The sequence below is a fragment of the Gymnogyps californianus genome, chromosome 4, assembly GCF_018139145.2.
Source record: "Gymnogyps californianus isolate 813 chromosome 4, ASM1813914v2, whole genome shotgun sequence".
Classification (NCBI taxonomy): domain Eukaryota; kingdom Metazoa; phylum Chordata; class Aves; order Accipitriformes; family Cathartidae; genus Gymnogyps; species Gymnogyps californianus.
In genome coordinates, this window is record NC_059474.1 from 31,258,210 (window position 1) to 31,282,098 (window position 23,889).

General features: G+C 43.9%; 2 protein-coding genes across 2 annotated transcripts; both read left to right on the top strand.

Moving 5' to 3' along the window:
* Positions 1–4,437: 4,437 nt before the first annotated feature.
* Positions 4,438–11,707, top strand: SRD5A3 (steroid 5 alpha-reductase 3). The gene is made up of 5 exons (XM_050895804.1): positions 4,438–4,643; positions 7,563–7,714; positions 8,133–8,327; positions 9,649–9,771; positions 10,296–11,707. The coding sequence occupies exons 1-5, from the start codon at positions 4,438–4,440 to the stop codon at positions 10,553–10,555; spliced, it is 936 nt and encodes a 311-aa protein (XP_050751761.1). The 3' UTR covers positions 10,556–11,707.
* A 987-nt stretch (positions 11,708–12,694) lies between these two features.
* TMEM165 (transmembrane protein 165) lies at positions 12,695–23,863 on the top strand. The gene is made up of 6 exons (XM_050895816.1): positions 12,695–12,874; positions 14,418–14,643; positions 17,223–17,398; positions 18,245–18,427; positions 21,295–21,400; positions 22,928–23,863. The coding sequence occupies exons 1-6, from the start codon at positions 12,695–12,697 to the stop codon at positions 23,002–23,004; spliced, it is 948 nt and encodes a 315-aa protein (XP_050751773.1). The 3' UTR covers positions 23,005–23,863.
* Positions 23,864–23,889: the final 26 nt, after the last annotated feature.

A 23,889-nucleotide genomic window follows, 5' to 3' on the forward strand; every position in this document is an offset into this window, starting at 1 on the left:
TTACCGCACGCGGGTGATAAAATGTGCCACAGATGTAGAGCGCTGGGGAAAAAATTCCTGGAGAGAAGGGCTCTTACTGCTGTGCAAAAAATATACACAGTTATGAGAAGTAGCAGCGTACAACTTACATCTTCTCCTCAACATAACTTGCAAAAATAAATATAGAAAGTATATTTAAGACGACCAACTGCTGATTCCTCTCCCCTTCAAACCATTTCCCAGCCTCACAGCTGTATTCCTTGCCTTCTTCCTCCAATTCTCTGAACTCCGAGGAAATAGCCGACAAACTGAGCACATCTGGAGGTCGGATCCCGCTTCCCTGCGCTGCTGTAGCACCGGCCGCGGCTGGAGCCAGCTGGCAGCGGGGGGTGCCTTGGGCGTCCAGGAAGCACCAACTGCGTGGCCAAGAAAGCTTCGGCGATGCAACTTCACAGCCCTCTGCTGATCACCAGCTCTTCTGAATGACCCACCTGAAGTCCAGCATCTGCCTGCGTAACTTAAAACTGCTCTGCATTATAGCAGGAAAAGAACCAGCATCCACAAGCAAAGGAAGGATTGGTGCATAAATATAAGTCATTGTCTTTCTCTTACCATTAAATCTGCCACCTACAACCTATGGTTCACTGTGATAACTACAGTGGGGATGATAACTTGCAGGGACACTATGGAGCTTGGGGGGCTGTTGCTGATGGGTGGACTCTGCATAGTTGGTTGAAGTAATTTTTGAGCAAGTGTTCACCAAAACATTGTGGACCACAGTGCTTTCCTCACCCTTAAGCTGCTGCACACGGTCGCTGCCATGGGTTGGTCTGTGGGCATGGCATTCATGCTGTGGCTCTTACTTGCCCCACAGGAAATCCCACATGGTAGCAGTACTGGAGCCAAGGAATAAGATATTAAAAGGGACCTGTTCTGTCTGTTACAGCTGTAGTTTTCCTCAGACACTAATTCCTCTCCCTTCCCACCTATGTATTCTGGTAGAGTGCAGAGCAAGTCTCGGCTCATGCCTAATAAATCCCTCCTTGCCTGGCTTTGCTGCTAGTAACATTGCAGTCAATACATCATGGCTGGTGACACAGGGTGCCATGTAGAATTAGTGCCTCAATCCTACTGTGCACTACAGACCCATGCATAGAGGATTCCTGTTCTCTATTCTTTAAATAAAGGTTAATTGATGGAAGAATATTTGATATTAAACATTTGCTAGTTCACTGACCTCCATGAGAGCTGTAGCTCCAAGGCTCTGGGTTAGTTAAATTTAGGAGATGACTGAAGTGCCAAAAAGTTGGGTACCTGACACCCTAAAGGGGAACACGGCACGATGCACTGCGTGTCTCTGGGTGCATGTGACTGTCCTGCTGGAGTCCTGCTGTCGTTCATCAGCTCCATCCCCCAGCAGCATGCCTGTAGGCCCTCTGGCCTCCACCGTCTCATGGGCACCGTAACGGCCATATTCCTTATCCTTCACTTTACAAACACCCCCAAAGCCCAAACTGCACAGAAAAATATAACTTGAGTGCAGTGGAAGCCGAGGACCTGCTCAATATGCTGCAGGGCCATGCCATACACCCAGCCAGGAGTCTTCAGACCATGATGTCATGAAAATGGCATCTGCACTGGTGTCGTGGTTTAAGCCCAGCCAGCAACAAAGCACCACGCGGCCACTCGCTCACTCCTCCCATCCCCCTGGTGGGATGGGGAGGAGAATTGGAAGAAAAAGGTAAAGCCTCGTGGGCTGAGATCAGAACAGTTTAATAGGACAACACAAAGAGAGAAGAAATAATAATAACAATAATACTAATTAAAAAATATATAAAGCGAGTGATGCGCAATGCAGCTGCTCACCACTCAGAACCCAATGCTCAGCCTGTTCCCAAGCCGCAATCCCTCTTCCCCCTGGCCGGCTCCCCCACTTTATATACTGAGCATGACATCATATGGTATCGAACATCCTCTTGGCTAGTTCGGGTTAGCTGCCCTGGCTGTGCCCCCTCCCAGCTTCTTGTGAAAATTAACCTTATCCCAGCCAAGCCCAGGACAACTGGCCACCAAAATTGCTGAGCAAAGCTATTTTAAGTTTTAAAAGTCCACTGTTCAGACAAAGGAAGGACCCTCTTTATGGGCCAGACCATTCCTCCCCCTTGCCTTATCTGTCTTGTGAAAGCCATAAAAGGACCAGCCTGCAGAGACAAGGCTGCAATGCATCTCCTTCATGTTTCAGAGAGGACCTGAGGCTGAAAAGAAAGAGGTACATCTGCCGTGCTTCAGAGAGACATGCTGCAAGAGTGGACAACCTCCATCTGTAGGGAATGTGCAGCACAAGAGGACATGGTGCCTCGAGTCAGGACCCGCAGAAGCACATCGCTGCCGTGACCCGCAGGCTATCGCAGGAGGCTCCCGTGCCGTCACTGCTTGCAAACCACATGCGGCTGCTCCTTGCTTACACACAGCCTGCTCTGCCCAAACCAGTCACCACAGCAGCACTTTCGAAATGTGGCCGTGTGGGACGCAGAAATACGCACCAGCCCATGTGCTCCCCGGGACAAGGGCAGCCACGGCAGAGCGGCTGCTGCCTGAGCTCCCCAGGGTGCGAGGCTGGGGAGCAGTGATGGCAGCACCCCTCCCTCCTCCCGAGTGCTGCCCGGGCATGCTTTCCTTCCCCCTGCCCTCACCAGCTGTGGGATTACTCGTACATTGCCCACTCCTCCCTCCCACTCCCCAAAAATGTCCACCCGCCTGCCTGGTATCTTCACCTCCTGCCAATTACCCAAAACAACTAGCCATGAAATCCCCGAACCAGATTTAGGATTCAGTTATACTGAACTGACAAGAGAATTAGACTGAGCTCCAAACCTTGACATAAATTATATTGACTTTAAAATATTTATTATAACCCATTATGCAGATATAACTGGAGAGTTACCAACACATGTTTTAGCAGAAAATGTGAACTCCAATGATTTTTTCCCAGAGCAATGTTATTGATGTCATGAGTGCTTCAGCTGAGCATGTGCTGCTTTGCAGGATTCACTGATAGCATGGATTAACAGTCATACATGTCAAAATAATTTAGGGAGGGTTTATACCTCTGTTTAGGAAAGTACATTGGTAAAATTCAAGAATTTTCTTTCAATCAAGCCTTATCTACACCAAAAAAAAAAGGTACTATATGGGTTTGGTAGCTGGTAGGGATGCAATTAAAGTGCTTATGACATAATTCAATCCCATGTGGGAGAAAGTCACCAATACCTTTAAAGATACCTTGGGAGGTACCACTATAAAGGCAGCCACACCAGCGTTGTGGAAGCACATGGGTATCAACAGAAGTTCCTCCTGAAGTCAAAAACCTGTGTGTACTTCAGGCCCGAATCTCAGTGAGCTGCAAGGTGGTGGCCATTGCCTTATTCTCTTAATCTATCGATTTCATGGTGGTTTGAAGCAGCACTAAAGACTAACAAAATTAGGTTGTTCTGTATTTAAAGACTTGGAAATACAGTCCAACTATTTTTTCCTGAGAATCCTGACTTAAAATCTTATTTTACTCTAGAGCATTAGTAAGTACTAGCATAACCATGCCCACACTAAACATCATTACTTTTCTCATATATATTATGAAAAGTTTGAAGTATCTTTTGATATCTCCTCGGAGGCAGTGAGTCAGATAATTGACTCAGTGATATTTTGTCACACAGACCAACACCTGAACGCCTGCCAAGTAACACTCGGGTTTCTCTTACGAAGGGAAGGCTTGACCCACATCCCCGCATGCATGCAAGAGGGATGCAGGCAGGATGTTTTCACTTGGGAAAAGTTGTTGTTTGGCTTCTTGGTTAAAGAAAGGCAAAGAAAGCCTTTCCTTTCTTGTAATGACAAAACCAATAACATTATTAGAATAAAATTCTGAATGTGGGACCCCACCTATATGTAACATGAAGGAGGCGGCTGATGGGTAAGCATGCAATTGAGATGAGCCCCGAAACGGGAACTTGGTGAGATTACCGGCAGCGGCAGGGAAGTTGTTTCTGGGTTACCGGAGGAGACCACGGCGTCACTGGCGGGTTTGCCTCTCCCCAGCGTTGCTAAACCTGCGGCAGCTTCCCTGCCGCCTCTGAATCTACACGAAAAGAGATGGCGGAGACAGTGCAAACACTGAAAGACGCACAAGGTAACGTTATAAACAGAGATTCCCCCCCCTCACCCCCGCCACCCCGCTATTTTGGGAGCCAGCTGCAGGGACGGAGCGCACCGACCACGACTCCCAGATCCCCCGGATCCCCCGATCCCCCGGGGCTCGCCCCGCCCCGGCGCTGGGCGGGCCCCGCTGTTCCCGACAGCGGGAAGAGGAAGGAGAAGCGCCGGTGCCGCCGCCGCCGCCAGGCCCCGGCCGCCCTCCGCGGCGGTGGGCGGGGCGGGGCGGGGCGGGCCGGGGCCGGGGCCATGCCGGCGGTGCTGGGCGCCGCCTGGGCCCTGCTGGCCGCCGCCTTCCTGGCGGGGCTGGTGCTGGTGCTGCTGCCGCCGCTGCGGGGGGCCGGCAGCGTCGGCGTCGTCTCCGGCCTTTTCCAGGATCTCATTCGCTACGGGAAGACGAAGCGCGGCTACGGGCAGCGCCCGGCCTGGCTGCGCCTCCTCCAGGTGCCCAAGAGGTGAGGGGGCGGCTTGGAGGGCTGCGCTCCTCCGTGCGAGGCAGCAAGCCTGCCGCCATTTCTGTTCCTGCAATGCTGCGTGCCTTATGCCACAGTAGCGTAGCAATAACTATATATGCATTCCAATTAATTCAACTGAAGATGGAGAAAATAAATAGCATAGGCAAATAGCATGGCGTATTTTTATAGAGTTGGGCTCAATTTTTTTGCAGAAGCGTTACTCTGTTTTTACAGATGGGGAGCATAGAGACTGTGATCATACAGAGTCCATATGTTCCAAATTGGAACAAAAGCCGAATCCCTTGAATCCCAGTCCCATGCAGTATCTGCAAAACAAACCTCCCTGCAAGACTCAGGTCAGGGACCTGGGAATATGGATTCCTGAGGGTAACTGTGACTATGCAAATATACTGCAGATTTACTGTTTTAAACCGATTCTCAGTTGTCATCGTCTTCCTTCAGGGTTTCTTTTTAAAATGTGATTTAGGATACTAACAACAATATGTTAACATAACGATCTGGACCCTGCATGAACAGTCTCTAGTAAGGCAAAAGAACTGCTCTGTTATCCAAACACATCTCTTAATAGATGTTTAACAGGATGAAAGAGGGAAAAGGGGGGGAAAAAAATGTACAGCTTTCTATACGTTACTGGGATTTCATCATTTTTGATCAGCCGAGATTCATGACTAGAACTAGCCTTTGACTTGCACGTAGGCACGACAGGATCTTGCAAGGCCAGCAGGACAGGACTGGGAGGCTAGTTAACCCAAAGATCTGATCGCCCCTAATGTAATGATCTTGTTATCACTGACACATTTTATATACATAGCTTTCAAACCAAATGTTTAAAAAAAGTTTTTGTGACACAGCATGTTATTCATGGAAAGGTTGTAATGTAGTATCTTGGTTATCAGGCTTCTGGTTACAGAAAATACCCAGGGATGTGTTTAAGCTCTGCGGTACCCTGAGCGAAAATAAGGGCTCGTAAAGGCTTTGTCTTAATTGCAGCATACTGCAAAGTGCCACATTCTTAAGGTAGGTTCTCGTTTGAGTTGACCTTTCTCCAACAGAAGTTTCCCACCACCATCTTAGGGAAGATGGTGTCTGAAGAATGTGGCATTTTCAGGGAATTGGTCTTGAGCTCTCAACATCTACAGAGCGATTCTGTTACTTGAGTAGTGAACCCGTAACCCTGCTAGCTGAAAGAATAGAGGAGATCCTGAAGGTAGCCATTGAGGCATTTTCTGTTTCCATTCATCTGTGTCTTATTTCCAAACAAGTATTGTATTTTCACTAGCCTGGGCTTGTTTTTAACTTTGCCATTCCATCTCGTCAAATGTTATGATCCATTTCGGGTTGGTTTGGCAAATAGTGAACATTCTTCTCCTTGAGGGATGACACATGTACTTACTGCAGTGCTGGATTGCTCTGTAGGTCAGATACATCCCCAGCGTAACTGGGATTGCTGAAAGCTCGCAGAGCATGTCTTTGCTGAGCTGGCAGGGCTTGTTTGTGTGCTGGTAACAAAGAGCAACGTGTGGAGAAAGTTCTCTGGTGAGTGGTGAGACAGAAGTCTACTGAGTAACAGAACAGCAGGGAAAGAGCTTGAAACTTGGAGGTGACGATGAGTTTTTATCAGTATACAAGTTCTGTTTGTCTTCTAAGCAGAAAATGAGGGAGAGGGGCTAAATTTTACCTCTGCTGTTGCAAATCAGCAGAGTGAATGTTGCTGTCTCTGCTCAGTAGGAGAAGGAACTAAGGAAGAGAAGTGATCGTCTGAAGGGGCTACCAAGCGCTAATGCGCAAGGTGCTCTGGAGCATGCAGGGATGCTCGCTGCCTCTGTGGTTCTGACTTGGCCTCTGTATTGCTGTTGAGAGATACCCGAGCTGCTTTGGCAGGGGGTCACTATCTGGTTTCACTAAGCAAGGGTGTTGTACCCCTACACTCCCCCAAAAGAAAAGTTTGCATGTTCCAGAGAAATATAGTCTTCTCTGACTATACAGTTATACCCTAGTTTTGTACCAATAGTTACATTGTCAAGACAAGGCCATCAGCGTCTTCGCATGGTACCTATTTCATCTCTTTGCAGGTGTTTCCAGAGGTCCTGATTTTTTATTCATAGCCAGAAGGACTTTTGGTTTTAAAAGCAAAAGGAAATACTGGATCACCTAGTTTGAGCTGAATATCGTAGGCTGTTTAACTCCATCCAGTTACCCATCTTGACCGTAATGTCTTGCATTTCAATAATGCATAATGTGCTTTTATAAGTGCATTATGGTGTTGGGACATTCTTTGTTTTCTTCAAAAAAACCACGTGGTCTTGCCTTGTAATCACCCAGTGGTATTGGTGGTCTCTCCTTTTTTTTTCTAAATGATTGTTGCAGACCTTGAATTTGCAGAGGGACAAGATATTTTAGTGTACAGCTGAGTAATTACTTCTGGGTGCCTTTTACCATCTGCATTTGTCATTTATGAACTTTAACACATCATGTAATGCATCCACTAGAACTGAGGAAAGTGGGAGTGCTGCTAGGCGCAACAGCCTGGAAATGCCCAGAAAATGAATTTGGATGTGCTTTCAGTGGTGTAAATTATAAAGAAAAAGTTGTGCACATCATGATGAGTTGTAAGCATTGAGGAGTACCTTTGCAATGTGTGGTTTATGCCTTCTCCTTTTTAGTGCAGCTATGGTTAGTAAGGTAAGCTAAGTTAGAGGTTATTCCAGGCAGCATTTTGCTGGGGGAAGAAGGCGTTAGGGTTATTCCTGCTTGGTACCACTGGAGTCCTGAGTTCTCTACTTACTGATGTGGGGACCAAAAGGGAATGTACTCACCGTCAGGCAAGCATGTCCTGCAGCTACATTTCCAACTAAGGAATGATGAGAACATTCATGAAGACCCTTTTTGTTCCCACAGGTGGTTTACTCACTTTTATGTGGTTTCTGTGCTCTGGAATGGCTTTCTGCTGATCTGGCTTTTCCGAGCTGAGTTCCTCGGAGGGTTGCTCCCATCATGGATTCAGCATGTGCACCGTGCTCTTGGTAGAGATCCTCAAAGTGAGGACACAGGCAAGTATTGCAGCTATTATGATGCAGCCATATAAATATTAGAAAGCTGCACTACTATCCTGTGCTGAATTTGTATTCTTCAAGTGCTACTTCATCAGCTGCTTTTAAACTAGGCTCCAAGTGACTTTCCTGGAAAACCAAGTCGCTTCGTCATTATTCAAGGCAGAAATCATTCTAATTTATGGATATGATGGCTTTCAGCTGTCCTTTTAGCAGAAAGGGCCGTTAGCACCTTCTAGAAGTAATCTTGCTGTGGTCAGCAGTGCCTCACGTACAAATATTTTCCCCAGTGCTCAGTTAATTTAAAATGAGGGTAAAATTTTGCTGTGGGGAGGGGAAAAAATAGCCTTTTTTAAGCACTGTCGGGGTTAAATTGTTCCTATCTGTCTCAAAGTTGCTATTGTTTATCTGCAAGCAGATAGTGAACACTTCTCTGCGCTCCTGGTTCTCCTGCTGCTTTGGCTGCATAGCTGTCGAAGACTTGCAGAATGCCTCTGGACCAGCGTGTTTTCCAATGGTGTCATTCATATTGTGCAGTATTGCTTTGGACTTGGTTACTACGTTGCCGTTGGCTCAACTGTGCTATGTCAAGTGCCTACTAACGTCAGCAATGGTAAGTGCCTGCTTAGTTATTACCAAAGATGCAGTTTTGCTCCCATTTGTTTCCATCGTGCAAACAGTTTCGTAGAGGGCTGCTTTGTCCAAGAAGTGTGTTAACTGATGAGACATAAAAATATTTACTGGCATAGTTCAAAGTAATTACATTTCAGTATATCACGTAATCAGCCAGCATTATACACAAACACAGGCACTGATACACACTTTCATGTTAACCATCACTGTTATTTCCTGAAAGACATCTCACATAGATACTTTCAGGATCATTACCGATCAGTTTTGCGTTGAGATACATATGCTTTACGAAGGACAGTAATAGGTACCAGTTCTCAAATGCCACTACGCAACTTCAGTTCTCAAACTTGAGTTTGTTTTTTTGTTGTAAGCTTTCCTGTAAGGTGAGTCTGCAAGGCTGTCTTGGCCACCTCCTTTGTGTTCCATTGAGAACTTGCCACTGCTCTGCCTTGCATCAGTCAGTCTCTTCTTTCCCTCAGTACTGTAATGTCTCCATTAATACAGCAGAAATTTGAATTATATGACTTGTTTCTGCCAACACATTCCACTGAGTCTCACAACTGAGCTGCTATTCCCCTGCACAGATGAACCATGAGCTGGTTGTAGCACTTCTCCCACGACTAATTTTTCTAAGGTGGTCATTACCAAGTATGTAACCTTAGTGAAGTTTTTAACCACTTCCAACCACATCAGCTCTAGTTTAATCCAGTGATTTTTTTAAAGAACCTGCAGATCTCCTATGTGTAAATAAAACCTTTTTCTTTCTGGACCTGTCTTCTACTTTTCACATCTTGTAGATTCTTAGAGATGGTGTATTGGCTTGTACATTGGAAATCATCCTTAACACAGTTAAAATTTTTTTGAAGGCTTAAACGGTTCACGCTGTGCACGTGTGTGTGTGTGTGTGTAGGTGTATCTATGTATCTCACTCACTGTGAACAAGACAACTGTGTACTTATATGTTGACCTGAGCCATGACAACATCTTTAATTAGGATGATAAGAATTACAAAGTGTTGAATATTGAGGTCTTAGACTATCAATTATGTATCGGTTGTATGTCATGCTGTACCTCAAGCTACTGGATTAAAAACTAGATATTTTTAGTATACAGCGGTTAAGGGAAATGAACTACCAGCTGAGCACTTAAATGATGAAGGATTTAAAAGCATCTTTCAAGGGATTGGAGGCTCACTACTAGAATTTTGTAAGACAGTAACATTTAAAAAATGTATACAGTGTTTTGGGATGATGCTTGGGAAGGTATTTCCTGGCTGTATGTTAATGAAAAATTTCATTCAGGAAAAGAGCTTTCTGTGCAGATCTGCTGGTATCACATTGTAGGAGTTATGATGTACATCTGGGCCTCTCTTCACCAACACAGATGTCTTGTGATTCTAGCTAATCTTAGAAAAAGTAAATCAGGTAAGATGTTTCATTTCTGCCAACCATTTACTTAGGTAATGTTTTCCTGGTTGTTTCAGTAGGCTTCTGTAGCTTCTAATCCCTTAAAACAAGAGTATTTTTCAGTTCCTTTAGTGTGGTGTTCTCTGTAAGACTTTCAGTAGATTAAATGAGGCTGCTTGGAAAAGAGATCGGATGGCTGAATGGGGGGGGCGGGGGGTGTCTGTGTCTGTATATATAGTTTTATAGAACTTAAAATGAAGGTCTAGCTTCTAGTGTCCTAAGGACAGGCACATGCTAATGCTTAGGACTTGTGCCACTCCTCGGGCACGTGGGCTAAAAATAGGTTTCCTCACTCTGTATTTGCGCAAACAGCCAGAGGTGGCATCTTATTTCATTAAGAAGTGCAAAGCTGCCAGATCAGATGGAGGTGCATGATGATGATGATAACTTTAATGAGAGTGTTGTTCTATAATTGTGAGTAGAAGAAAAAAGTTTGTTTAATGCATGTTGTTCTCCACTAATTTCTTTCTGTTTGATTGCAGGAAAGGTGGTAAGTCTGAGCCACAGTGTACCTTTCGGAGACTGGTTTGAGAGAGTTTCTTGCCCTCATTATTTTGCAGAGCTCCTCATATATGTATCTATGGCCATCACACTTGGATTTCACAACGTGACGTGGTGGTGCGTAGTGATGTGTGTTCTTTTTAACCAGGCACTGGCTGCTGTTTTGTGTCACGAGTTCTATCAGAAAAACTTTAGCTCCTACCCAAAGCATCGTAAAGCATTTATACCATTTGTTTTTTAGAATATTTCTTCTACAGTATCTTTAGTGCAAACTGGGAAATGTTTTCTATAAGGGAATAAGAGATTTACGGTTTATTAAAGCCAAGGTAAAATCGCACATTTTCTCTAATTCTAGCTTAAAAGCTCATAATTTTAATGATAATCTCATCCATGTTACCAATTTATGTGGGGAAATGTAAGGTCTCTGCATATCATACAAGCTAAAAAGAGGTTTACTGAAGACCTTAATTCAAACTGAAGAGATGCTAATTGGCTCTTTTTCTGTTTCATAATTATATCTTGTGCATAAAACACTTGCTGTTGTGCAGCAAGCCCAAATACATATACATGAAAACTGCGTGGTGAAAGGAGGGTGCAGGGAATCATTTTAACTACTGTATTTCACATCTTGTCTAATATTTAAGCTTATTGTTTTCCTAGTCTCTTTTCTTTGAATCACTTCGGAGGGAGGCACATTGTGTATTGTCTTTCTGTGCTTCCCGCTTGATAATTAAAACCAGCCACTGCTTTATAACTGCAAGCACAAAAACCGGTGGAGAAGGCTGCGGTGGAGGAGTGACTCATGCTCAGCAGTGGAGATAAACAGACCCATTCTCTGCATTATCTCTTCTGCACCAGTGTTTTCATTCATTGATGAAAACTCCTTTTTTATCCCTAAACTGGGAAAATCATGGAAGGTGCTCTGTCTAGAGAGACAGTAGAAGAGAATTTGCAGAAAATTAATGTTCTTGGTTATGGTTCTGTCGTCCTTGTAGCGTGTTATTGGAATCCCTTCTGTCTTAGAGGGGGCAGTTATGCAGGATGACCGTAACCACGACTACACTGGTTTTTAAACAGCCTGTGAGAGCAGATGTAATGAACTGCCGAGGCAGAGAACACACGGAAACCAGTACCTGACAAGCGTTGCAAAGCAATTCTTTACTGGGGAGATGATGTCACTCAGCGCAGGGGTTTTTTGCACTTAACCATTGGATATTCTGGTCCTTTTCATGATACTGGAGTGAATGATCAGTTTGCATGATGTAGCTAGCATATGGATGCTGGTGTTTCAGCATGTTTTCTACTTACATGCGTATATTATTTTGTGTATGAGAAGAATTTTTATATACTGAAGTATTTCCTATGAATTATCTAATTAAAACAGTTTATTACACCTTCTATTTCCATTTTGTATAATTTTTCAAAATTGAGCTATGTATTTGCAAAACGAGCAATTCCTTTGCACAAAATGTTGTGCCTCTCTTGGCTCTCGCAGCCCTCTCTCCATTGACACTTCCATCGCTTCAGTGCACCGTGGAACACAGCCCTGTCTTGGGACTGCACCTTTCCTTATTATTTTTAGTGATTCTCGGGAGGCTCCTTGAGCCTGCCTCCAAGCACCTCCTGTTTTACTGGCGTGCTTGGTCCTGTTTACTAGACTGTTAATTGCTTCTCAGGGAGCACATTCCTATCCTTGCCCCCGGGGAGAGCATCGGGGTGCACGGCCCTCCTGGGGTCCCCGGGGAGAGCGTGGGGGTGCGCGGCCCCCCCTCGGGTCATGCATACCCAGAGCGCTGCTTTGTACTTAGGCTTTTAGAAACCTGGATGTGCCCAGGCCCTTTCTATGCAATTTTTGTTTGCCTTCTTACGCAGCCGTTTTGCTTTCCGTCCTTCAGCGCCCTTTCCCTGCCCGTAGGCAATTCGGAACGGAGGGGGGACGCGCTTCGACTCGCCCGCTCCCCCGGGAAGGCTGCACAGCCGCCCTGCCCGTCCCCTCTCGACGCCGGGAGCCGGAGAAGGGGATAGAAACCAACGCCTGCGTCTCCTTCCCGAGTGCTGCGGGCCTGCCCCCACCGCCCCGCCACCCACGGGGGACGGCGACGGGCGGCGGGTCCCCGGCCCGTTCCGGCGGGGCGGGGCGGAGGGCGGGGCGTCCGTCAGCGGCGTCCGCAGCCAATCGGCGTGGCGCGGCCCCGCCCCTCCGGGCCGGGCCGTTTGCAGGAAGCGGTTGGGGGACGGTTGCGGGGCCGCGCGGTTGGGGCGCTGCGGGCAGGGCGATGACGCGGCGCCTTTAAGAGGGGCCTCGTGCTGTGCTGTTCCCCCCCCCCCCCCCCCCGTCCCGTCCCCCCCCCCACCAGCACCATCACCGCGCTCGGCCGCCATGGGCTCGCCGCCATCCCCGCCGCCTCTCCCGCGGGCCGCCGCGCTGCTGCTGGCGACGTCGCTGCTGCTGCTGGCGGTCCCGGGGGGATTGCGCGCCGCTCCGGAGGAAGAGCCCGGCAGGAAGAAGGAGCCACCACCGCCACCCCCGGCGGCGCAAGGAGCCGAATCGCGGGCTGAGGTGAGGTGAGGTGAGGTGAGGTGGGGGACGGGCCGCACCGGCTGCTTGCGCACACCCCGCCTCCCCCCCTCTCAGCCGGGCCGCGGGGGCGGGAGCGGCCCGGTCGCCCCCCGCGGCAGCTCTCAGCCGGTGGGGCGGGCCCGGCCTGCTGGACGCCTCGCCTTTCGGAGGCCATCGGACACCTGAATTCCCCTCTTTTAGCAGAAAAAGGGAAAGCTGCAGGGCCACCTCAGGTGGCCCTGCAGCTTTCCCTTTTTCTGCTAAAAGAGGGGAATTCAGGTCCGACGTGAAAAACGGGCTGATGCTTTTTTTTTTTTCCCCACCAGATAAATATTTTTGTGTCCCGCTTGCTTGCGTGCTGAGGGAGGGAACCGACCTCTCCAGGTCTTCCTCATAGAAGCAGATGAAAGCAGGCTTTGTTGCGACTCAATAAACCTGCCAGGTTTTCCTCAACATTTAAGATTAATTTCTTTGCGTTAAAGCTTTTTAAATGGTGTTCTTGGTTAGGGGATTCTAGTGCCGGGTGATCACACAGAGGGATGGAAAAATTATTAACATATGGCCTGATGTAGCCTGTAGAGCATGCCAAGTTTTAAATATCAAAACCAAAAATTTACAGCACTGCTAAAGGTGAAGGAACTCAAAGTCACTATGTGTCATATAAAGCATGGAAACTTTTAAATATCAAAGCCAAAAACTTAGAGTAGTGCTAAAAGTGGAATGCTGGGAAGTCACCATGTTAAAACAAGTTGCAATCTGTCTCTGCTGGTAGATGTGCTGAAACAAGCTTTCTTAGCCATCTCTGGTAAAGCATGTGAACATCGACTTCCTTGTTTTGGGTCTTGCTTTCGATTGTAGATATCGTAATCTCTGTAAAAGTAAGCACTTCAGTGAGTAAGTGAGATCTGGAGTGTGCTGGTCCGGTTTGACCACTGGAAAGTCTTAAAGCTAGTTTTCAATAAACATAGAGTATGTACAAAAAAAGCTGATGAAAACGTGCGCAAAATTCTAATGCGGCTGAAATGCAAAGATTCTGCAAGGGAAGAAAGTGATTCTGACAATTTTTGAAAGGACTTCATATTTCTCCTGAGCTATCCCAGTCACCCAATTTTGGTTTGAAGAGTTTAATTCCTAATATTTATATCAGAAGATTGCTTGTTTTGTCAAGATCATGAAGTAAATAGCCAGGGATTGTAAAGACAGCAATATTAGAGCTGAACTAAAGCTGCTTTCGCCATGTTTTCTTGTAATAGTGGTTCTCATGTTCAGTGGTGTGCACGGTGAAGTACTGCTTTAATAATCGGTGCACAATTTGATCTTCTTGCTAAGTGCCTAACTAACAATTTGAGATAGGTGGCAGCCAGTAACTAGTTAATGATCATTAATGCTGTGTGAGAGGGGTATACTTAAAATGTCACACTACGCAGTATGGTATGACAGGAGAAATACAAGGCTCAGTACTTCTGCAAACTAACTATTCAAGCCTAATTAACTAGTGGGTTTTTTTGTTGGTTCCCCTCCTCCCCCCCCCCCCCCCTTACAGAAGGGTTCCTCGCCAGTTGCTCCAGTTCACGTTGTCAATGAAGAGTCGGCTGACAAGACTAATTTGGGCTTTATTCATGCATTTGTGGCTGCTATATCGGTCATCATTGTATCAGAACTCGGGGATAAGACCTTCTTCATTGCAGCCATCATGGCAATGCGGTACAACCGTTTGACTGTACTGGCTGGTGCTATGCTTGCCTTGGGACTGATGACATGTTTATCAGGTTAGCACTCTCTTCTTTTTGTTTCATCTCTTAAAATGTGCTGGGTATGTATTTATCAATAAATCTTAATTGAAATTGAAATTAAAATAAAGGTAGTAGATATATGCAGTTTTCTGTTTTAAGGAGAGTGTGAAGGTTTTCCTGGGGACCATGGCTCAGATTGAATATTTAGGCTTTTACCTCTAATGAGGTGTTTGTGCTCCCTAGACCTCAGTATGAGTTTAAGGAAGAGGAATGGGATTGGGACCCTAAGCACTTCCTTTGATTTTTGGGCCAGTGGTTTCCTTTTATTTTTAGCTCCTGTTAAATTAGTGTGCCTAAAGGGAATGTGGGAGTGACTTCTGTTTTTCCTCCTAAGGCGAAAGATTCTTACTATGATGACAAATTTCCCTCGTCTGACTTGTATCCCTGTACATGTAGCTGTTTGGATTTGTGCTGGGAGCTGCGTAAGTGGAAGATGATGTTCTGCCACAGTCCTTTGGGATGGGTGGTACTGACAGAACCAAGAGCTGGGGGGAAGTGAGGTGTCAGGTGGCACTTGAGGAACCTGTAGCTGTGGGTGCTTACGTAGCCGTGATCATAAAATGGAGCAGCCTTCAGGTATATCAGGTGCAGCATAAACTTGTTGTATGTGTGCTCATTTCTAACCATGCCCATTTCAGAAATAATTGAAATAGCGTTCATTGGTTTATATACACTGGAGACAGCAGACTAACTGGCTTCAGGTTTCTCGGCAAGTGTTTCTATGAATGGTTTTTGGGTGTGCAGCTATTGTTAGATACACTGTTGCAATTATTATTGCAGTCTTAGAGCAGTTTCCATTTGCACTGTGTGTAGCAATAGCATTGTATAAGTTTCTTCCATTACTCACTTAATATCACAGTCTTTGACTCTTTCACTTCTGCATTGCTTGCTTCATTTAATGTTATTTAGTACCATAGGTGATGCACTATTCTGTAAATCTTGCGCTCTCTTCTCCTGTCCATTACAGCTCTCCCTTTTTCTATACTAAGTCTGTCTTCAAATCTTTCCTGATGCTTTTTCATAAAAGCTTTCTTTTCTGCTTTATCCCCCAGTTTAGAGATTCCCAACTATTTCTTCCTTTTCAGAAAGGAGCCTCTTTTTTTTTTTTCTTTTTTTTCCTTCTCCCCTCTCTCCACTGCCCTTGTTTTATCCAAGCTGTGTCTGGAAATTCCTGGGGTTTTTGCCCACCTTGATTTCATGAAAACATGCTCACTTAAACTCAATAGTTCCAAGTAATCATTACTTGGGGTGTTTTTTCAAGCTGTGCTTGACAAAATCAGCTGCCTTACTGTTCTGATTATTTCATTATGTCTATGCTTGTATATGCAAGTAATGCTAAAAAAAACCCTTTTATAGTTTCTTGCGTTGCTTTACTTTAGTATTTTCAGTCTTTAAAAATAAGTTTAGTTTAACTCCTTCTGGTTTATTTAGCTGTGCAACTAACACTGTTATTGATGTATGTATGTGCCATGTTTACTAATAGTACAACCTGATTAATTTTGGTCTCATAGTCTTACTTTTGGTAGTGGCAGTGCGGATTAATTTCCAGATTATGTAGTAACTTCTGAGCACATTTTTCAACTAAGAAAGTGTGTGCAAGAAAACACGCATGGTAATAATCTTCCTTTTAGCTAATTGCATGTGGAGTAAAACAACAGAGACAGTTGTGAGTGCATGGTCCAAGCGGCCTTGAATGTTAGGTGTGGAGTTTTAATTTCCTCTCATTTTACAGGCCTTTTTTTGTCCAAAAAAGCTAACTAGTCTTACTTTGTGAAGAAGTACTTTGTCCTGGATACATATTTCTTCTTATTTGAGAACTAGCTTTGGCTTAGTTTGATCGCCTTTGATACCTGTAAAAGTAGGTGCACCGTGGAGGTAGCTTTTTGGTCTTTGAGTGGGATCAGTGCTTTTAAATTAAAGGAAGATCAAAGTTGGTCATGTGTGTTTGTGGGGAGTGTGGGAGAGAAGGGAATAGTAATGTGCAGGTATTTGCACTTGGCAAAAGATGACAGACATGGATTCACGCAGCTGGATGATTTGTGGGTATGTCTAGTAGATTTAACTTGTAGAAAATCTTATTCTAACTTTATCTGATAAATGAAATGATTGGAAAGATATGCTATCCAACATGTAGTCATATATAAAAATGGAATTAACTGGTATACACTGTGACTAATCTAACATGATTACAGATGATGGTTTCATGGCATGCTTGGAGAAAGGCAGGACTTGCATAGTCCTTGATGGGAAAGATAATGTTGCTTGGACTGGCTCTTGGGAATAGCAGCACGTCAACTTTGCCTGGTGTGCCTTGTCTGTGTGTTAATGGACTTCAGTCTCTGGCATGACCAGTAATGGTTGGAGTTTCTAGAGTGTCATTATCTTGCAAAAAAAAAAAAAAAGAATATTATATAAAACTAACAAAAGACGCAATATTTATTTATTGGTGGATATTTTAGTGGCAGACTTTGCTAGCAAGCATTTCTTAGATGTGGGAAAAACAATTATGATCCTCATGCTTATTTTTTTAAATGACGCATTTGTTTTCTTTTCAGTTTTGTTTGGCTATGCCACTACAGTTATTCCTCGTGTGTACACATACTATGTGTCAACGGCACTGTTTGCAATTTTTGGCATCCGAATGCTTCGGGAAGGCTTGAAAATGAGTCCAGATGAGGGTCAGGAAGAGCTGGAGGAAGTTCAAGCAGAAATTAAAAAAAAAGACGAGGAAGTAAGTGATAAACTTTCTGTGAATTATGGCTGATGAAATAGTTATAGCTGTGAAGCTGCAGAACGGCACTGTCGTGTTTGGAGTGTTCAGCTGTGTCTGTGATTGATAATCTGACACAGAAAATGTGTGGTAAATGGGACAGAAGTGGCCCCTGGAGGCTGTTTCAACAGGTGATTCCAGTTCTGTGGCAAGCCTGGCTTCTCAGGAGAAAAGGGACTTTCTCCATAGAGCGTGGGTTTTTTTTCATTTTATGTTTTGGGTTTTTTTAAATGCATTACTAGCAGAGAGGACATCAACAGTTTACTCTTGCCTCTACTTTTATTTCTTTTTATGGTCAGGCAGATTAATGCTGAGGTTTGTAGTGCTGCAGTGAAGTCTAAATACACTAGTCCACTTCTAAGGAATAGTGTGGAGTATTAATCTTGTTTCTTTTAAGATTTTTTTCTTCCCATTAATTTTATCAAATCTTTATTTGAGAGCCACCACTTGGGAAGAGGGGGATCCCTGCTTTAAAAATAGGAGGAAATCTGGTTAAAAACCGGGTGTCATTCCTACTGAAACTGCTGTGTAAGTGCAAGCAGTATGAGATGGACAGTAACTGGAGGTTAGAGGTGATTACAAGTACACACATATGTGTGTGCATTTATGTAGCTAGTTTTTTACAATGGTGTCTAATATAAATAATACATTGATAATGCAGCAGTTGGTGGCTAATAACATTCCAGATACTAAATGGCTAGCTTTACTATTTAAGTATTTCATTTGGGTTGTTTAGATGACATTTCTAATCTTACGGTTGTTTGGTTGGTTTTGTTTTTTTTTTTTTTTTCCCCTTGTCCTCCACAGCTTCAGAGAACTAAACTGTTAAATGGGCCAGGAGATGTGGAATCAGGGCCAGGCACCACTATACCTCAGAAGAAGTGGCTACACTTTATTTCTCCAATCTTTGTTCAAGCTTTTACTTTAACGTTTTTAGCAGAATGGGGTGATCGTTCCCAATTAACAACCATAGTCTTGGCCGCCAGAGAGGTGAGTGTTGCAGAATGCCCTGTTCTTTTGCCCTCTTTGGGTTGCCTGCAGAGAAGTGGGAGAGACAAAATACTCTTGCAGGAGGTATCAGATTCACACCTGCTGCCTTGCTGTGCCTTACTTAGTGTTACAGCTGTGCTGAGACCTGAAAATAAATGCACTGAAGCTCTGTGTAGTGTTAAAACTGTTGTTACATGATTGGGACTGCACAGGCATTTCTGCAAATAGTTGTTTTATATCATGCAGCTGAATACAATTTTTTTTTGGTACAGTGTTGAGAGACGTTACAGAACAGATGTTTCTTTGATCTGTGTGGTCATACAGTTTTAACACAGTAGCTTTAAAAAGAGACCTTCATCCCAGCAAATGTAAAGCTGTTAAAAAGATACCTCTTTTTAGAAATCTAAGTGAATGTGGTACTGTGTATAGAACTAAAATAAACTCTAAACTGCTGTGCAGTAAGTAATACTGTAAATTAAATTATATTCAGCGTGATGATTGGAATGTATGTAACTGTATTATATTTAAAGGAAAATTAAGGCTTATAGTCAACCTTTTAATAAACATAAGTAGCTTACCTGTGCTCTTTCATGCATTGAGATAATTTACATTTTTTCACTAGGATTCATGCTTCTTTCAGTGCACTTTCAGACCTTCCCTAGGGATAACTCAGGGCTGCGTAATGAAAGAGGCTATAATCTATAGGAACCTCTTGTCTCTGTTACAGTGTAGGGAAGGTGCTTAGAGCTAACAAGGCAGGGAACAGCAGGACAAGAGGATGATCTCATTGTTCAGGCAGTTACATGCCATCTTGGAAAACGAGGAATCATTACTGCCTCTGCCCAAGTTTTCATACGGTGCTGGGCAAGTTGCTTAAGCCCATCTTTTCACAGGTGGTTGTTGACTTCTGGTTTGCATTTTCTGAGTGTCCCATTAGGAAGTGTCCATCAGACTCTGTGGTCTGGTTTGTGAAGTGCTGAGCATTGCAACTAAAGACTGTGGGATGTTCTGCCTTTAGCATGTGAAGTGTTTGTGTAAGTGCTACAAAAATAAATACTATAAAAAATTAATTGAAGCTATCTTGATCTTGGCTTTCAAAATCAGTGAATGATTATGATCTGGAACTTTTTTCATTTTATCTGTGGGATTGTTTTATACCCCTTTGATAATATATTCAGATAAATCCTTGTCTGTGAAGTACTAAGATACATAGCAGGAGCATTACAGAAACGCTTATGAGGAAAGAAATTATCTTTATGTGGAGATTTGAGCAGTGTGGTAAGTGAACTGTGACCACACATTCTTCAGTGAAAAGAAAACAAAATACTATGTGACCGTTCATTAAGCGAGTAGTGTCCATCCTGTCAACAACAAACAAACAGGGCTCCTTTGGAGGAAAAAAAGGGTGATAATTTGGCTGTCTCAGTGCATACACCAGCGGAATGAGTTAAGTCTGTCTTCATGAACCTAGTCCTGACAACAGTCCTTAAGAACTTGATTTTACACCTTAATAGTTCACTGTGTATAAGAATTGTTCATCTGTTTAAGGAAACAGAACAGGAAACTCCGTCATGTCCTACTAGACTGGCTTTGCCTCAGGTGCTGCGTCTGAGCACTTCTGCTCCTGGAGACACTATGCTGAGGGAAGCCGTTGTAACTTGTTACCTTCCAGGGACGCCTCTAGGGAATGGGGTGGGGGGTGAGATCCACCCTCTGCTGGTTGGGGCTGTACTGCAGGGAAACAGGGATTTCCAGGAACTTTGGGTCCTGATCCTGGAGGCAAGTGTGTTCTGCTGGCACAGCCCTGCTTCTGACCTGTGCTTCTTGGTGGTTTCCTACCTGTCCTCTGCTTGGTGCTCACCACCTTTTCTCACCGGCTTGTGGTTTTGGTTCTTTTGGCCAGTCAGTGTTGTCTTTTCTTCATACCATATCACTTCTTAGACAGTTTTGCTGTTTGCCTGTTAGAGATTTCATGCATTCCTCATGTGACGGCAGCAGCTTTTTTTTCCTCTCAGGGCTGAAAGTCTCACTTAGAGATGTGCAGGGGACTCAGCTCCACTTTCCCTCATTCATCTTTGTGCAGCAGAAAGTCATGCTCCTACCTCGCCTTCGTTATCGGTCATTAAAAGATTGTTTTCTGTTTCTAATGCTGAAGTCTTCTGTTTTATGAGGCGTTCAATATGTATGCTGCCCTTAACTGTGTAAGTTGTAAGTAGATCTGAGACACTTCTTTACATAGTAGCGTTGTTCACATACTGAGTAGCTGCTTCTTATGCAGTGATGTGAAAGCTGTCATTGACAATAAACTTTGAAAACAGTTTTTTATCCTCTGGACTTAAATTCTTTCATACTTCCCTCTTTGGATGATTGCAGGGGGCAGAGTGTAGAGCACAAGCTTGTGAAGCTGGACAAAGGAGTCAGAATGTTTTAGCTGCTGAAAGCTTTAATTTGCAGTTCATGGATTTATTTTTCTCTTTCTTTATAATTAGGTTGGTGTTCTTCCAGCTGATGCATATTGTGTTTCTCAACAGCTGCCACCTTCCCTCTAGAGGTTGCTTAATTGTTTAAGTACAGCAGAGCAATTTCTGGATCTGTATTTAATGACTTGAAGATGCTTCTTGGTTGAAACATGCCATATGCTTCTATATTAGTCAGGTTTAGATTTAAGACTGTCTTGCTAGCTGATGTACACTGTTCTGGTCTTTAAGGCAGTGACAGCAGAGCAGAGTAAACACCAGAGAGTATCCTCCATGCTTGACAGAGTGCAATCAGGGAATCAAGGCATTGCTCCTTCATGGCAGGAGGTTGTCGTAGGACCAGTGGGTTTTCAACTGTGATGATGTTTCCCTTCTGTGTTTTTTCCTCAGGACCCCTATGGTGTGGCGGTAGGAGGAACAGTGGGACATTGCCTATGCACTGGTTTAGCAGTTATTGGAGGGAGAATGATAGCACAAAAAATTTCTGTTAGGACTGGTAAGTAAAAACTCACTCCAACCAAAAAAATGTGTTAATGCTGGTAATGTTTGTGGTGTAAATGACTACGTGCAGACTACGGAACAGTGTTTCTCAAAACTTTTGGAAAACCCGAAAACTTTTTTTTTTTTTTTTTTTTTTTTGAATCTGTGTCCTCCATCCCACCTCCCCACCCCGCCGCCCGGCCTGGAGTCAGCTCCCCTCGCGGGGGTGACCCTGCGCTCTTCCCGGGGCTGCATGTCCCTCCTGCCAGGCAGAGTCCAAGCGCGTGCTATCACCCTGTGCAGGGTGCTTCTAAGGGGTCTGGCCTTAATTGAACTTAATGTTTTACTGACTCTAACTTAAAGAATCAAAATGGGTATTATAGCTGCAGGTTTAAAGACGGACACAGGTGAAACACATTTTGCTTCACTGTTAGCTACCTTGTAGGAGACCAGAGGAAGGAAATACAGTATTTTGAATAGTCAGTATGTGTTGTTCGACAGTGGATAATAGAAATTCTCTTGCAATTCTGAGTACAGACCTTCAGATGAGCAAGAGAACTGCATACTTACAAGTTATGCCAGCCATATAAAAGCTTTAAAAGCTACTCTGTATGTGGCATAAATGTTTGTTTGGTTTTTTTTTATCATACCTGCTATCTGTAACAGGAAAGACCAGTAAGGTTGCATTGGGTTGTTTGTTTTTCCTTAGATTAGGTTGCAGCTTGCTTCAACTGTCAGTCCTGTGATGTAGTGAAATTTCTTGCTCCCAGGAAGGATTCTGTGAAGCTGCTTCCTATAAATGTTCATTCAGAATATTTGTTCTGTAGTTGCAGAGGTTGTAAAAAACCAACTTCACTGCAAAAAGTGAAACATGCATTCTGTTGTGTTTGTTTGCCAAGGAAATTGGTGACGAAATGCTAATCTAACAGTGATTTAATATGCTCCTAATAAGCTCAGTGTGGATCTTTGACCACAGGAATAGCCATATTAGGTCAGGCCAAAGATCCATCTAGCCCGTTAGTTTGTTCAGAGAAGAGTAGGAGAACATACACAGTGGTGCTTTTCTGGAATACTGTCCCAGCCCCTAGCAGGTTGTGGCCATTGCAAGCAGTTAATGTTTTTGATACTGTCTCTTTCAATATAGTTACCTAAACTGTGCAAAGAATGCTAATTAGCATGTCACTCTTAACTGATGGCTTGCTCCAGCATGAGAATATTGTATTTTATTTTCCTCCATACAGCCAAATATTCAACAGCAGGTGTCAACCTCAGTTTTATACTAGCTAAAGTAATAAGAGTAAAACAAAGCTTCTTCCTAAGGACCAGAATATATTCTTGTAGATGCATTTAGGCAGTGGGATGGCATATGGGCATCCTGACACTGAGCTAGAAACAACATCCACTGTTTGCAGCATAAATTTTAAAGTAAGGTTATTTGGGAATCAGTTATTTAAAAAAAAAAAAAAAAAAAAAAAGTAATGTGTCATGGAAGATATTTAACTTTCAGTATCTAATTTCTTTTTGGTTTGTGTTTTCTTTTCAGTGACAATCATAGGAGGCATTGTCTTCTTAGCATTTGCATTTTCTGCACTATTTATAAGTCCAGACTCTGGTTTTTAAAATTTTTCATCACTGCAAAAGAACAAGGATTGGAAGCATCAAGCAGCTATCCTTGTGCATTTTTGTATATAATGTACAGAATTATAGTTAAGCACTGAAGATGAGACGCTGAACTTTTTATAGCGAATGATTCGTGGGACTGACACACTTTCAGACAGCTTCTGCAGTGGAGATCTGCTTATTGTCTGGTTTGTTTAGTCTGTGGTGCCTGCTCCCTTGGTGGGATTTGCGTGGTTTTCTTGCTTGCTGGACCTGGCTCAGCTGAGTTTTGAGGATCTACTCTCATAAGTATTGAGGCTTTCTCTTTTCCTCTGTTACACATGGCCAGCTTTCCTGTTTCTTCAAGAACTGATTCTTAAGGCTTCTCGAAGCAGACTGTGTCTTGTTCCATGTTGCTCAACAGAAGGTGTTAAGGCGGAAACTGCTGGCTCCCACCTCCAAGGACTTTGGTTCCCGGGTGCACCCAAGGCTGGATAATCTAAGCAACAAGAAACCTGGGAGCAGTTCCTATACCATCGAGTGGCTGAGCCACCGACAGAATTTTATAAACTTAATTTAGAGGGAAAACTTCTTAATCAGGGATTTTTATCAGGAAACTGATGTGTGGTGATTAACAGCCTACCATGTTCAATATGCAATCTGTCTGGAGCTAGTATTATTTGATTTTTCTTTTTTTTTTTTTTTTATTTTGAAATATTAAAGTATATGGAAAGTAATAAAATGGTCCAACTTAACAATGTTCCATTCCCAGGATTGAACAATAATGGAATTCTTAGATTTAGATGTGTTCCTGTGTTTCTTTTTAGGAATAGAAATGTAATCTGGAAGAGTATTAATAAAACATAGTGTCTCCATTTGAGTTACTTTCGGTATTGTTTTTGATGG

Coding starts and splice junctions, on each gene's coding strand:
- SRD5A3 (XM_050895804.1), top strand. CDS start 4,438: ATGCCGGCGGTGCTGGGCGCCGCCTGGGCCCTGCTGGCCGCCGCCTTC. Junction 8,328..9,648: donor GCCTACTAACGTCAGCAATG/GTAAGTGCCTGC, acceptor AATTTCATTCAG/GAAAAGAGCTTTCTGTGCAG. Junction 9,772..10,295: donor TCTTAGAAAAAGTAAATCAG/GTAAGATGTTTC, acceptor GTTTGATTGCAG/GAAAGGTGGTAAGTCTGAGC.
- TMEM165 (XM_050895816.1), top strand. CDS start 12,695: ATGGGCTCGCCGCCATCCCCGCCGCCTCTCCCGCGGGCCGCCGCGCTG. Junction 12,875..14,417: donor GAGCCGAATCGCGGGCTGAG/GTGAGGTGAGGT, acceptor CCCCCCTTACAG/AAGGGTTCCTCGCCAGTTGC. Junction 18,428..21,294: donor TAGTCTTGGCCGCCAGAGAG/GTGAGTGTTGCA, acceptor TTTTTTCCTCAG/GACCCCTATGGTGTGGCGGT.